This window comes from Asterias amurensis, chromosome 20, assembly GCF_032118995.1.
Source record: "Asterias amurensis chromosome 20, ASM3211899v1".
Taxonomy (NCBI): Eukaryota; Metazoa; Echinodermata; class Asteroidea; order Forcipulatida; family Asteriidae; genus Asterias; species Asterias amurensis.
Window position 1 is genome coordinate 10,167,905 of NC_092667.1, and position 13,704 is coordinate 10,181,608.

General features: G+C 40.7%; 1 protein-coding gene across 1 annotated transcript in view; it reads right to left on the reverse strand.

The window, feature by feature from the left end:
• LOC139952766 (multifunctional protein CAD-like) overlaps window positions 1-13,704 on the reverse strand; it is a 54,165-nt gene that overhangs the window by 20,380 nt on the left and 20,081 nt on the right. The window contains exons 11-22 of the mRNA XM_071951993.1: window positions 12,348-12,569; window positions 10,763-10,951; window positions 10,239-10,472; window positions 9,247-9,384; window positions 8,405-8,649; window positions 7,328-7,574; window positions 6,968-7,168; window positions 5,837-5,959; window positions 4,780-4,962; window positions 3,224-3,442; window positions 1,572-1,742; window positions 64-246 (exon numbers count right to left, since the gene is read on the reverse strand). Coding sequence (XP_071808094.1) covers window positions 64-246; window positions 1,572-1,742; window positions 3,224-3,442; window positions 4,780-4,962; window positions 5,837-5,959; window positions 6,968-7,168; window positions 7,328-7,574; window positions 8,405-8,649; window positions 9,247-9,384; window positions 10,239-10,472; window positions 10,763-10,951; window positions 12,348-12,569 — 2,355 coding nt within the window. The remainder of the gene's footprint in view (window positions 1-63; window positions 247-1,571; window positions 1,743-3,223; window positions 3,443-4,779; window positions 4,963-5,836; window positions 5,960-6,967; window positions 7,169-7,327; window positions 7,575-8,404; window positions 8,650-9,246; window positions 9,385-10,238; window positions 10,473-10,762; window positions 10,952-12,347; window positions 12,570-13,704) is intronic.

The following is a 13,704-nucleotide window of genomic DNA, read 5'->3' on the forward strand; positions in this document are numbered from 1 at the left end:
AAGAAGATTTGGCAAAAATTCTCAGATATTCATGGTACCAGTCTATGTAAACCATCTATTCACCTTGTAGCTACCGATGGACAAGAGGATATTCTTGCGTGGTATCTTGAATCCCGTACTCAGCATGGCCTTCAGGTAAGCTTCGTATCTGTCCTCTCCAAAGCAGGCCACTTCCCCGGTACTCGCCATCTCCACACCAAGAAGCATGTCGGCACCGGCCAGGCGAGAGAACGAAAACTGAGGTACCTAAGAATGAAACAGAAAAATGTGCGTATAGTGATGGTCTGGGCCCAATTTCATAAAGCTGCTAATGAGGCTAAGCACAACTAAATTACACTTACCAGAATAAGGTTACCGTCAAACTACCATGTCACATGTGCAATATACAACTGGTACCCTGATCATTTTTGATAAGTAACAAATTGTTAAGCAATACTCTCTGCTTAAGCACTCTGTGAAATTGGGCCCTGTTCAATACATTTTCAAATACAGAACCCAAGAAAAAGTTGACAAAATATTATTATTAAAGCAATCGCACAACATCGGTAAACAGTATCGTCCAAAGGCCCACACTTCGTGTATCACAACACTGTGAAAATTTAGGCTCAATCGGTCATCGGAGTCGGTCATCGGTCATAACGGGAAAACCCGCCCTTGTTTCCGCACGTTTCGCCGTGTCATGACATGTGTTTAAAATAAATCCCGTTATTCTCGATATCGAGAATTGATTTAATGTTTTCTCAAAAAGTAAAGCGTTTCATGGAATAATATTTCAAGGGAAGTCTTTCACCATTACCTTCTGTAAACCCTGTAAGTTATTTGTAAATCTGTGAACTTTTAATTTTGTTCTGTTCAGAAAGTGTCCAATAGCTTTAAGTTCACTCCACTAATTCAGTAATTTTCACAACATTATCCAATAAACAAACAAAAGTAATTCTGATGTGATCTTGAACCACCTATATATTGCCTGGTATGTCACTTTTTCCCGTCAGATGAGCTCAGGCTATACCAAAAAAAGCTTCAAATACTGCTTAAACTTTTCACAACTCTCCCCCTACCCCATACCCACTATTAACGCCAAGTGTTCCTACTCCGGCAAAGAAGGCGCCAACAAACTCCACGGGCTCCCCATCACGACGACACAAATTCATGATCCAAGTCCTTTGAGACGAAGGCAATGACTTATAACCAGGGCAGTAATTTAAAGTGCGTTGATAAGTTATTGTGAAATGCTCTATATAAGAACTTGTTATTGTCAGTGATGTCCATGTCTGTTGCTTTTATTTCATTGTTGTCCATTTCTGAGTTGATGTCTTTGTTGTTTAATGTTGTCGTATCCATGTATTTTGGATTTTAAAACAATTTTAAATTTTGTTTTATTGTTGTACATTTTCTACTTAATTATATTAAAAAATTTTTTTTACTTTTCATAATGTTGTAAAAATAAAACTCAATTCAGCCTCCTTAAGGCTGTGAAGCTTTTATTTGTGAAATAAAGAAACCAAAAAATTATTACTCGAATGTTTCACAACTTTTCCGCTACTGATGAAGAAGAATTACCCAATGTTTACCTTGACACCGACTTTTCCTACTCCCGCAATGAAGGCGCCAACAAACTCCACGGGCTCCCCCATCATGACCCTTGTTGCCAACGCCACAAAGTCATGATCCAAAGTCTTGGAGACAAAGGGGAAGGAGCGAGACACGCGCAGGTTGCATTCTATCACCTTTAACTGATTGTCCTGAAATAGAGTTGAGAAGAGAAACAATTAATTTATGGAGTTCGGATTACTATTCTTCCCCCGAAACCCAAACATAATTTGGGGGTGGGGGGGGCCTAACATCCGTACTCGCAGCTAAGAGCTGAACTGCGAAGGACGCATCTACAACGTGTTCGAGAAGCAGGTATGCAAGGGCGCCTTTGGCTGCCAGCCACATCAATTCATTATGACCACGGAGCACAGTCAGGATCGAAAGTATTTGATTTTTTCCCGAGGGAGGAAAACCGGATAGTCTGGAAAACCCTCGTGTCACAGCAGAGAACCAATGCACAACTCAACTCATATATGGCCCCGGCCGGGAATCAAACCGGGGTCACCTTGGTGAGAGGCGAGCGCTTACGCACAAGCCAACCATGCCACCCTAAGGAGTCCCTAAGATATTTAGACCAAGCACATTGTCTGCACTTTACAGGGACACACTGCCTTCAGGTTTGGCGCTTTGGGCCATAAAAAAAAAACATTTGATATGACATGAATAGGGTTTAAAAAAAAAAGTTTTTTAAGTTAGGCATGATTTTTGTCCCAGCAGAACCAGTTACCCTCTCATTTTACTCATCTGTCACCTTTTTCAACTGGTCAACATTTGAAATGAAACATGGGCCCAATTTCATAGCGCTGCTTAACGGTAAGCAAATTTGCGTGCTTACTGTAGCAGAAAAATTTGCTTAAGCCTTAGCGTATTTCACAAGGTTAGCAGAAAAATTGGGCGGCCATATTGCGTGTTTACCGTAGATTTGCATTGTGACGTCATTTATTTTCATGCGGTAAGCACCGAAGGTTAGCATGCCTTTTCGTGTGCTAACGGTCAGCAGCGCTATGAAATAGAAATCGCACAGTAAGCACCAAAAACTGTCGCTAAGCAGCACTATGAAATTGGGCCCTGGACGCTTTCCAACAACGAACTAGCCAGCCAGACCACTAGGTGAGAATTTTGACTGGTCCTTGGTTGTTCTTACTACCATTTGGCCAGCGGACCACTGTTACGGGAGAACGCTGTTTACAAATTCAGCTGTTAAAGGAACATTACAGAATTGGTTTTTGCTAATCAAACAGTTGCTGGTAGTGTAAGTTCTTTATGTAATCCACCAAATACATAAACTGACAAAACCTGTAGAAAGTTGAAAAGTTGGAGAATAGTGAAAACCATTAACCAAATTTTTGCATGGCATCGATGCATAAAGAAAAATGAATAAAACACTCACTGACAGACTGAGCGATAAACTCCAAACAAATATGACATTTCAGACAATAATATTTCAAGGGATGTTTTCTACTATCATCATCATTAGACCATGTAAGTTTTAAGTAAATCTGTGATCTTCACTATTTTTGTTTCTTACCAATTCTGTAACGTTCCTTTAACAAAAATTATCTGTAAAGCAGGTTTATCAACTCAAAAGCATTCTGAAATAAGACCCAAGTGGTCTGCAGTAGTCAGATACCTTTGCGATGAGTTGCAGGTTGTAGGGGCCATTGACCTCCAGGTTCTGTCCGATGGCCGTCGTGATGCTGAAGATCTTATCCATTGTCTCTTGATTCAGATCCTGAGGTGGGGTGACGAGGGTAGCATCCCCGGAGTGGACTCCTGCATTCTCGATGTGTTCCGAGATGGCTATGGCCACGATCTGACCATCTTTGGCGACAGCGTCAACATCAATCTCCTGTTAAAATGAATCACATAAAAACAATTCAAAAAGAGTGTGAACAAGTGGTTTTGGGGGTTTTTTTTTTACTTATTTTTTTGCTCAAGTGTATTTCAATCCCACTGTTTTAAAGCCATTGGTTACTTTCGGTAACAAACAAAAAAATTAAAAGTTCACAGATTTACAAATAACTTACAGGGTTTACAGAAGGTAATGGTGAAAGAATTCCCTTGAAATAGTGTTCCATGAAATGCTTTACTTTTTGAGAAAACAATGAAACAATATCAATTTTCGATATCGAGAATTACAGATTTAATTTAAACAAATGTCATGACACGGGTGGGTTTTCCCGTTATTTTCTCCCGACTCCGATGACCGATTGAGCCTAAATTTCCACAGGTTTGTTATTTTATATAGAAGTTGTGATACACGAAGTGTGGGCCTTGGACAATTTTACCGAAAATGTCCAATGGCTTTAAAATCGAGGTTGCAAATAGATGTTCTATTCTGCTCTAGTTAGATATTTTCTTTAAAGGCACTGGACTTGTTTGGTAATTGACCAGTATTCTCACTTGGTGTATTCCAACATATGCATAAAATAACAAAACCTTGGGCTCAATTGGCCATCGAAGTTGCAAGAAAATATTGAAGGAAGAAACACCCACAATATGTTGTGCTTTCAGATGCCTGAGAAAAGGCTTCAGGCCGGAAGTCTTTCTCAGATTAAAATATTTGGTTTAGAAATTATCCCATTCCCAAAAACTACCATTACGTCAGAGGGAGTGGTTTCTCACGACATTTTATACTATCAACAGCTCTCCATTGCTAAATACCAAGTAAGTTTTAGCTTTAATATAGAGCAAGTTCGATCAACGACCATAGTCAACCATAGTTCGACTAACTCTGATCGAACCCGCGTTAGTCAACGATAGTTGGACCAGTCTAGTGGACTATTCGCGACCATCCACTCGAGGCTGGTTGAGGTTGGTCGCATCGTTGGTTACCAATAGCAGTTTGTCATATCACAGTGTGCTGCAGGCAGAGAGGACCAGTTATTCTTAAAATAGCTGAAAAGAAGTGAGTATGGACTTTTTATGTGTTCACGGCATAGAGCTATGGTTCACGGTAATCTTTTTCAAATACGGTCGCTAGAAAACGACTAGAGTCGTTCGCACTTTTATTTCAGCGCGCATGCGCTTCGTACGTCACAAACTAACCACTAGTCGACGATTGTACCCTGATCGAACTTGCTCATATATTTTGATTAATTATTAACTGTGTCCAGTGCCTTTAACAGGTCAGCCACGAAGCGCCATTACACATTTTTAAGTATGATAAAAATTCACCGAGCGTACCTTAGCCTCTAGGATGAACTTTGAAATGACTACAGGATGATCTCTGCTGACGGCTGTAGCTGTACAGAGATAAGCCTCTAGGTCGTGATGGGTGTGCGCTACGTTCATTGCAGCTCCGCTCAGTACATAGGATGGACGGATCAGACATGGGTAGCCTACACGATCACAGAATTCCTTAGCAGCCTGTCAAATCAAAAGAAGGTAAACATTTGAGAAAGTTTCATTAGAGAAGTTTAGAGTTCAGCACAAAAACCCAGAGAATATACATCATTTCCAGTGTGCGTGTGTGTTTGCTTTGAATTACTTGGGCCATTAAACTTAAAAGATGAGCAGTTAGTTTGCTTTGGCAATCAGCAGCATCATTGGTTTGTGCATGATCCAGATAAGTCGATTGGTTTTCAACTGCTGCTCTCGGACGTGGTCATTGTGAGAGCCTACTCAACTTTACCACACGACAACATTAAACCAAATATGAGCATGTTTGTTGTCTTTCCTTTGTCATTTAGTAATAGTCAATTTTAATGGTTGATTTTAAATAGCACTTTACCACAGCCCGAAGGGCGTCTCAAAGCGCTTCCAACATTATTACCCCTGGTCACTGAGCCTTAAATCATTCCTTGAACCATCTCAGCTCCCTGGGGAGTATACAGCCTGTGCTGCGAGTTACCGCGCTCCAAGCTTATCATTCACATTAAACATATCTTCCCTCACAGGTATTCATTTTATCCCTGGGTGGAGAGAAGTGTCTTGCTCAAGGACACAAGAGTCACGACTGAGATTCAAACCCACACCCTGATGAACCACTAGAACTTGAGTCCGATGCTCTTATCCGCTCGGCCACGACACCCCCATTCCAGGGTTTCATTGTGGCAACTATATCTTCAACCAGAAGATAAATTCCCCAGAAGCTTAATTGATTTTGTTGATTTTGTTTTAAATAGTGTTATGAAATGGTTAACTTCTTCAACATGCCACATAATATTTGCAACACATTTTTTTGAAAGCAATTTCTCCTTCATGTCAAGTCAAACACTCTTCGGCTGAGAAATGGTCTCACCTCAATGTTAGTGAGTTCCTTCCACTGGGGTTGGTTCAGTCCGATGGTGTCGAGTAGACGAGAGAACTTGAAGCGGTTCTCCGCAGAATCAATGCTCTCTGGTGAGGTTCCTAGAATTCGACACTGGATAAGAAAAAAAACAAAAACAAAAAAAACATTTGATTATTATTGTACAATACTTATGCACTTTGCACAGGGTTGTGCATCTGTATTTACTTTCCTTAAAGGGAAGTGGACACTATTGGTAATTACTCAAAATAATTATTAGCTTAAAACCTCACTTGGTAACAAGTAATGGGGAGAGGTTGATAGTATAAAACATTGTGAGAAACGGCTCCCTCTGAAGTGGCGTAGTTTTTGTGAAAGAAAATTTTTTCCACGAATTTGATTTTGAGACCTCAGATTTAGAATTTGAGGTCAAGAAATCAAGACTCTGAAAGCACACAACATCGTGTGACCAAGGTATTTTTACTTTCACTATTTTCTCGCAACTTCGATGAAGTTTTCACAGGTTTGATATTTTATGCATACGTTGAGATACACCAAGTGAGAAGACTGGTCTTTGACAATTACCATAAGTGTCCACTGTCTTTAACAATTAAATGGATCTTGTGACATCCGGTTATTATTATTATTATTATTATTATTTATTCAACCAAATCCCTAATCCAATCCCAATTATAAGCCTATCTGCAAACAAAGTGGTACAGTTTGAGAACAGCAATTCTGTTCATAGTACAGACTCCTTGTTTTAGGTTTGTTGCCACTCCGTCTAATTGAAGGGCGGATGGTTGCCCCGAAACTTTTGAGCAGGCTCAAAGTTCTGGAGCACCATTACTAATCAAACCCGTCCGAAACCCCCCATGAAGTTCACTAACAGACCAAGTTGCCAAGAAGATCTGATGGCAGCAAACGAGAGCCAAACGAGAGCCAGCCAATCCTGGCAAACCATTTGAAATTTATTTTACGTGAGTATTGGCTGTGTTTTGTAGAAAATTCGTTTGATAATTTGAAATAGAGTACATGATGGACTCGAACGAAGACTATGCCCACTCCGTTTGCACACTGTTTAACCCTGTTGGCTACATTTTTACAAAACTAATCCAGTGTGATGGGATTTGTTCTACTCACCTGTTGTCGATGTAGCTGCATAGCGATGTTGTTGGGCAGTTGACCACCCATAGACAGTATCACACCCCTGGGGTTCTCTATATCGTAGATATCCATGACGACCTCAAAGGAGATCTCGTCAAAGTACAGACGGTCGCACATGTCGTAGTCCGTGCTGACGGTCTCTGGGTTGTAGTTCACCATGATCGTCTTGAAGCCCAGCTGTGAAAGAACGTGCAAACATTGGTGAAAGTTTTACACCAAGCTCAGTAAGTTGTTTGTTTGTGATGATCTTTCTGTCAAGGGAACTCAGCAAAGCTGGCAACAGCCAAAAAGTAAATTCATAACCCGGAGCATATCAAAAAGTTATGTTACACGCACCTCTCTAAGGGCAGTAATGCACCCCACAGCGCACCAATCAAATTCCACACTACTTCCGATACGATACACTCCCGATCCGATCACCATGACATAACCACCGGGGAAGTCTAGATCGTGGGACTCTCCATTGTACGTCAAGTACAGGTAATTGGTTGTAGCTGGCCACTCAGCAGCTACCGTGTCGATCTGCTTGATGTGGGGTCGGATGTCAAGGGTGTGACGGGTCGTACGTACGGCTAGCTCAGTCCTGATGGAGGAATAAGTAACAAAGATTTGGTTGTGGGAGAAGTAAATTCGTGCTCTGTTTTTATTGGTGGTTTTTTTTCTGGACAGTCTTGAATGAGTTTTGCTCAGCTGTCGGGAAGTCACACAAATGTCATGGCCGAGCAGTTAAGAGCACCTGATTCAAGCTCTGGTGTTTGTGTCAGATCAAGTCCCAGTCGTGAAACTTGCTACAGAAAATTTGGAAGGTAGTGCTTTCTGCTCTACCGGCCAGGCTTCGGGATTTGACTGATGATACCCAAGCATACATCCGTATGGACTGTAAAAGGGGTAACCCTGTTTCAGCCCTAGGAGTAGGTGGCAACAGCCTCTGGACAAAAAATAATTGTCGCCCACACCTTGAAGTGGCCTTCAGGCCTTGTGTGTCTGGCGACTTGCAGAATAAATAAATAAATTAAACAAACACCATATAGCCAGGAATTGCACCCAGTTTATGATACAACCTGGGATGCGGCAGTGAGGGTATCACCGTCACGGAATGTGACTTTCTCTTTAACTTTGGTGTAAACAAAGAAAACAATTGAAGAGAAAGAGTTTCGAACCTGCAACCTCCGAGTATGCGCAGGTACTCCGAACTCCTCAATACGAAAAGCTTGTCTAAGACGTATATATATTAACCAGACCAAAAGTGTTTAAAGTGTACACAGTGCAACAAGTAAATACCATGTATGATTAAAAACTGTACATGAAACAGTCATTTGTGTTTTCAATTCATACACATAACTTGCAGCACTCAAGATCGTTCCTCTTGTCTGAGTCATCAACACCCAACACTTTTTTTTACGCCAAACTTACATCTCCACGACTTTGCCGATCTGCTTATCGGAGAAGCCCAGCTGCTTGGCCTCCAGCAGGATACCGGCGGTGAGCGCCACTCCCCGAACAGCCTCCAGACGCTCAGTGCAGTCGACGATCCGACGGAACTTATGCAAGAACCATGGGTCGATCTTAGTGAGGGAGTAGAGGCGATCGATGGAATAGCCGGCCTTCAGAGCTGCGGCCACGACGAAGATACGCTCATCTGTTGGCTTTTGTAAAATCTGGGGGAGAAGTAAAGACAAAGTTGAGAAACCAGTACGGAAAATGCAATGGCCACATATTCCTTGGACTCTGTAACTTTGATGTTGGCTTATATGTGATGCCATCAAGCAAAATGTGTCTATTTGTACATTTGAAAAGAGCATAAGTTATGCTTCACCAATGTTCAAACCCAGTGTTGATTCCAAGTTTGTGAAAGTATAAACACCAAGAGACTCGAGAGAATCAACATGAGGGAAAGGGGGTGTAAAGTTGAGTTGTTTATTGAACATACATTGGCACATTTTCCCGCAATGCTAATTTGAACCTTATGTTATGTAACTTATCAGGAAGGAAGTTGCCAATATAAACTAAGGTTTTTGAACAGGATTCAAATCGAGGTCCTAGAGCATGTAGAGGTTGAAGGAGAGTAAACTTACCACTACCTAAGCTTCCAAATAACAACCGCACCCACAGCAATTGCTGTGATGCCCTGTGCTTTTGCCGTGGTGCCCTTTGCAAAGTTCCAATACAATTTGACATTCTACTCGTAGTAAGTGCCATTTACCAGAGGAAAATCACTGTTTCCCTTCAAGAGTGAAATTCAAGAACCAGCTTACCTCATCTGAGACTTTCTGCACGTCACACTCAAAGCCATTCACATGCTCGTTGACCATACGCAGCGCCTTCTGGAACGCCTCCTCGAAGCAACGGCCCACCGCCATCACTTCACCGACACTCTTCATGGAACTCCCAATCTGATTAATCAATGAATACCGCATTTGTAATAAGGCGCACTTTCCTATAAACCATTGAAAGCCGCCAGTCAAGTAAAAGTAAAAGTAGTGTCAAATTGTTGGGGAAGTAAGCTTGTACAAGTGCGTTTTAAGTTTGTGCTGGAAGAGGGTGATGTTGTGCACTTGTCTGAGTAACCTGTCTAGGTATTTTGACAGGTAACCTAAGACTAGTAAGCATAACTTTGTTGTGCTCATCTACATTTTCTGTTTGGGCATCTTTTAAAAAGGAGCAGTTTCATGGAGCTGCTTAAAGACAATGGACACTATTTGTATTTGTCAAAGACCAGTCTTCTCACTTGCTGTATCTGAACATATGCACAAAATAGCAAACCTGTAAAAATTTGAGCTCAATTGGTCGTCAAAGTTGCAAGAGGATAATGAAAGGAAAAATAAACACTTGTCACACGAAGTTGTGTGCTTTCAGATGCTTAATTTCGAGACCTCAAAATCTAATTCTGAGGTCTCAAAATCACATTCGTGGAAAATTACTTCTTTCTCGAAAACTATGTCACTTCAGAGGGAGTCGTTTCTCACAATGTTTTGTACTATCAACCTCTCCCTATTACTCATTACCAAGTAAGGTTTTATGCTAATAATTGTTTTGAATAATAACCAATAGTGGCCACTTCCTTTAAGCACAAAAAATGTAGCAAAGCACAACAAAATTATGTTTACCAGATTATTATTTGAAGTGCATCATCACACGTACCAGTTGTCACTTGTCACCTGCTTATTTTTACTTAGCAGTTAAAGGAACACGTTGCCTTGGATCGGACGAGTTGGTCTATAACACACTGAGACATTTTCAAACTTACCGTCTTGCTGACTTTAGTGAATTTCTTCAGATCCCAGCGAGGGATCTTGACCACCAGATAATCCAGACTGGGCTCAAAGCAGGCCGTGGTGGAACCCGTCACAGAGTTGGTCAGCTGTGGTAGCGGGATACCGAGAGACAGCTTAGCTGCAATGTAGGCGAGCGGATAACCAGTGGCTTTACTTGCCAGTGCTGAGCTCCGGGAGAGGCGAGCGTTGACCTCAATGATGAAGTACTGCAAACAATAAGAAAAAATAATAATTACGTGATTGGTTAACAGACAGATAGTGTACGTCCCATACTTTTGGAAATAAAACTGAATACATCCATCATCAAAAGAACCTCTTTACCTAAAATAGGTAAGACTTTTAGGAAAATAGGAACATATCATTGAATACGATATAAAAGATGCTCAAATCCTGCCAAACATTTGCTGCGAAAACAGCCCTGTGGCAGGAAGTATGAACCAGGCATATGCCATTTTCAGTTCAACCCATTCCTACAATGCAAGGAGCTCATAGTTACCTCTTGTGAGAGTGGATTCAAAGCATACTGTATGTTACACTCTCCGACCACACCAAGATGACGTATGACTTTGATGGCCGCCGTGCGCAGTAAGTTGTACTCAATGTTGGTCAGCGTCTGACTTGGGGCAACGACGATCGATTCACCGGTGTGTATGCCGAGAGGGTCCACATTCTCCATGTTACATACCTGTAAATACAACATAATAATAATAATAATTACAAATCGATCTTGTGCAGTCCGCCAGAATGTCCTAATGCTCTGTTCCTTTGCTTGTTTTTCTTGATTATAACATTTTCAATTCTTGTCTGCTGTTTTGTTGTATTGTCACACCATTTTTGAGTAAAATTAATTCAGTTTCAATGTGCTATTTTCAATGTGTTAATTCAGGGGAGTGGCTTAACTATTCCACATATTTTTATTTTTTATTACCAGTTTGCCTCCTACTTAATTTAAATTTTTAAATTTATGTAGAATGGACCTTTCCCATTTAATATGCCAATTACATTCACGCATGCGTACAGACCCTGTTGGTTGGCAAACGCCATAGAGTTGTTTACTAAGCAGACGCGTAATCGCGTCCGCGTCACGCACCCATTAGCTGTGTACAAAACAGCGCAGAGTTCCCACACTTTGCCAACCAAAACATTAGTGCGCACGCGCTACGTGCAATTTACATATTTCATGGGAAGGGTCTATTGTTGTAATTCAGCTTTTGTGCTGCGGGGACAGTTTTTTAATAAACTATTTTATCTATCTATCTATCTACAAGCAAAGTATACTTTTGGTGAGCCAAGGAACTAATTTCTACATTTTAGGAGGTATATTGAAATGATGGCATTTCCACCTTTTGGTAACCACTTGAGGTTTAAAATATCAAGGAGCCTCTGGGATAAGTATCCTCAGTACTAGAGAAGATCGAAGAGCAGGATTTATCGAGATCAGAAGAAGATAACTGCTATTTTGTCTCCTGATGATTACTAGAGCAAGCTAGTCGAAACATTGAGACCAATTCAAGAACTGACTCCAGGGTAGTACAGTTAATCACGATCCTAGAAGCTAGAGTAGTAGTCCCAGCCTATTTCTATACCATCCGCCCAGGTAATAGTTAATAAGCAGGACAGTTCTTTTCAGAACTGAGAAGTCTCCCGAACACCCGAACAATCTACTCCGCGGTAGTAGAACAAAGCAAGACAGTTCTCTAAGAACAAACTCTACCTGGCAAGTAGATACACACATGGTGTTACCGCAAACCAAATATACATTGGTACCTCACCATGCAATGCCTCAAATCCTATATGCTATTTTGTCATCGAGCAAATTCATAAAAGTCATAATTTTCTCATCCCTCACAGGTGCAGTGAATCAAGCCAAAAACTCGAGAACATGTGCCACTATTATTTAGTTTGGCTCATCAAGGGCTGGCTGTCTCTAGCCTTTATTTTGTAAATTGGAATAAACTGATATACCAAGTACACACGATATTGGATTTCTGATATGTCAATATAAATGTACATTGATTGTTGGCGAAAATGTTCTGTCGATGGACCTTAGTATGCCAGTTATTAACTGAAATCGACCTTACCGTGATGCAGTTGTCGAAGGCATCCCTCACGACCTCGTACTCGACCTCCTTCCAGCCTCGTAGTGATTTATCAACAAGAACCTGACTGGTATGGGCAAAGGCTGCCGTCACTAAGGGGACCAGCTCGGTTTTAGAGTTGGCGAATCCAGACCCCAGACCTCCAAGAGCGAAGGCAGCACGGACCATGACTGGGTAGCCAATCTTCTCAGCAGCCTCAACTGCCTGCATCAGATGAAAAATGAAAACAAATTGTTGGTTTTTGTGCTAAGAATACAAATTATGGTTAATTTCAAGTTCCATAATAGAGAGTACAAGATACCTAGTTTGAAGGATTCAGGTACTTTTTCAAAATTTCCACAGGTTTACATTAAAGGTTTGAAGATAATGATAGTAGAAGACGAAAACAAAATTGTGACATCATTTCTCAAAAACTACAGCACCTCAGTAAGTAATATTTTAAGGGTAGCTTTCTACAAAACAAAGTGTATTCATGCCGCGCTCGAACGGCACCCGCTGTACAATGCGTAAAGCAGAATAGAATGCTCAACGGTTACGATCTCTTAACTTTTTACGGTCTGATTTCTGACACTTTTTTAGTTTAAGGGCAGTAGACACTATTGATAATTACTCAAAATAGTTATTAGCACACAACCTTACTTACGAGTAATGGGGAGAGGTTGATAGTATACAAATATTGAGTGGCTTTAATTCGTGGAATGGGAAGAATATTATCGCAAGGTAAAATTTGGACTGTTACAGTCCAAATTTTACCGAGCGATAATATTCCTCCCATTCCACTCTGAGCCACTCAATATTTGTTTTATATAACTGACATATAGATCCTTGTCATTTGATGTATTTTAAAAGTATAATATTATGAAAAATCACACAAATTACTGACAACCAAAAATCATAAAGCGCCGCGTAGCGGCAACAATGCACAAATCGGATCACAACCTTTTACACAGGTGCTCCTTTGTTTTAGCAGCGGCGCATCGGCGTTGTACTGCTCAAAAACATTGGGAACAAGATTGATCCTAACTGTTGAATGGGAAATGCTATTCCCCATGGGCGAATAGGTCTTTTTCAAACATGCCAACCTCTGGGATCACAAAACTGTATTCTGAAACCCCAAAACCTGTATTTTGCATCAAAAACCTGTATTTTTTTTTAAACACGCGTAAACGTAGTTTTAAGCCCCGAGACAGGCAAAATAGAGAAGGTGGGAAGGCCATTAAGTTATCAAACAGCCTAATTAAACCAGTTAATTAAAACTTGAAGAAAAAAAATAAAAATAAAAAAATAAAAAATTAAATAAAATAAAATATTTTTTTTTTTAATTGGGCAGATGTTTCCC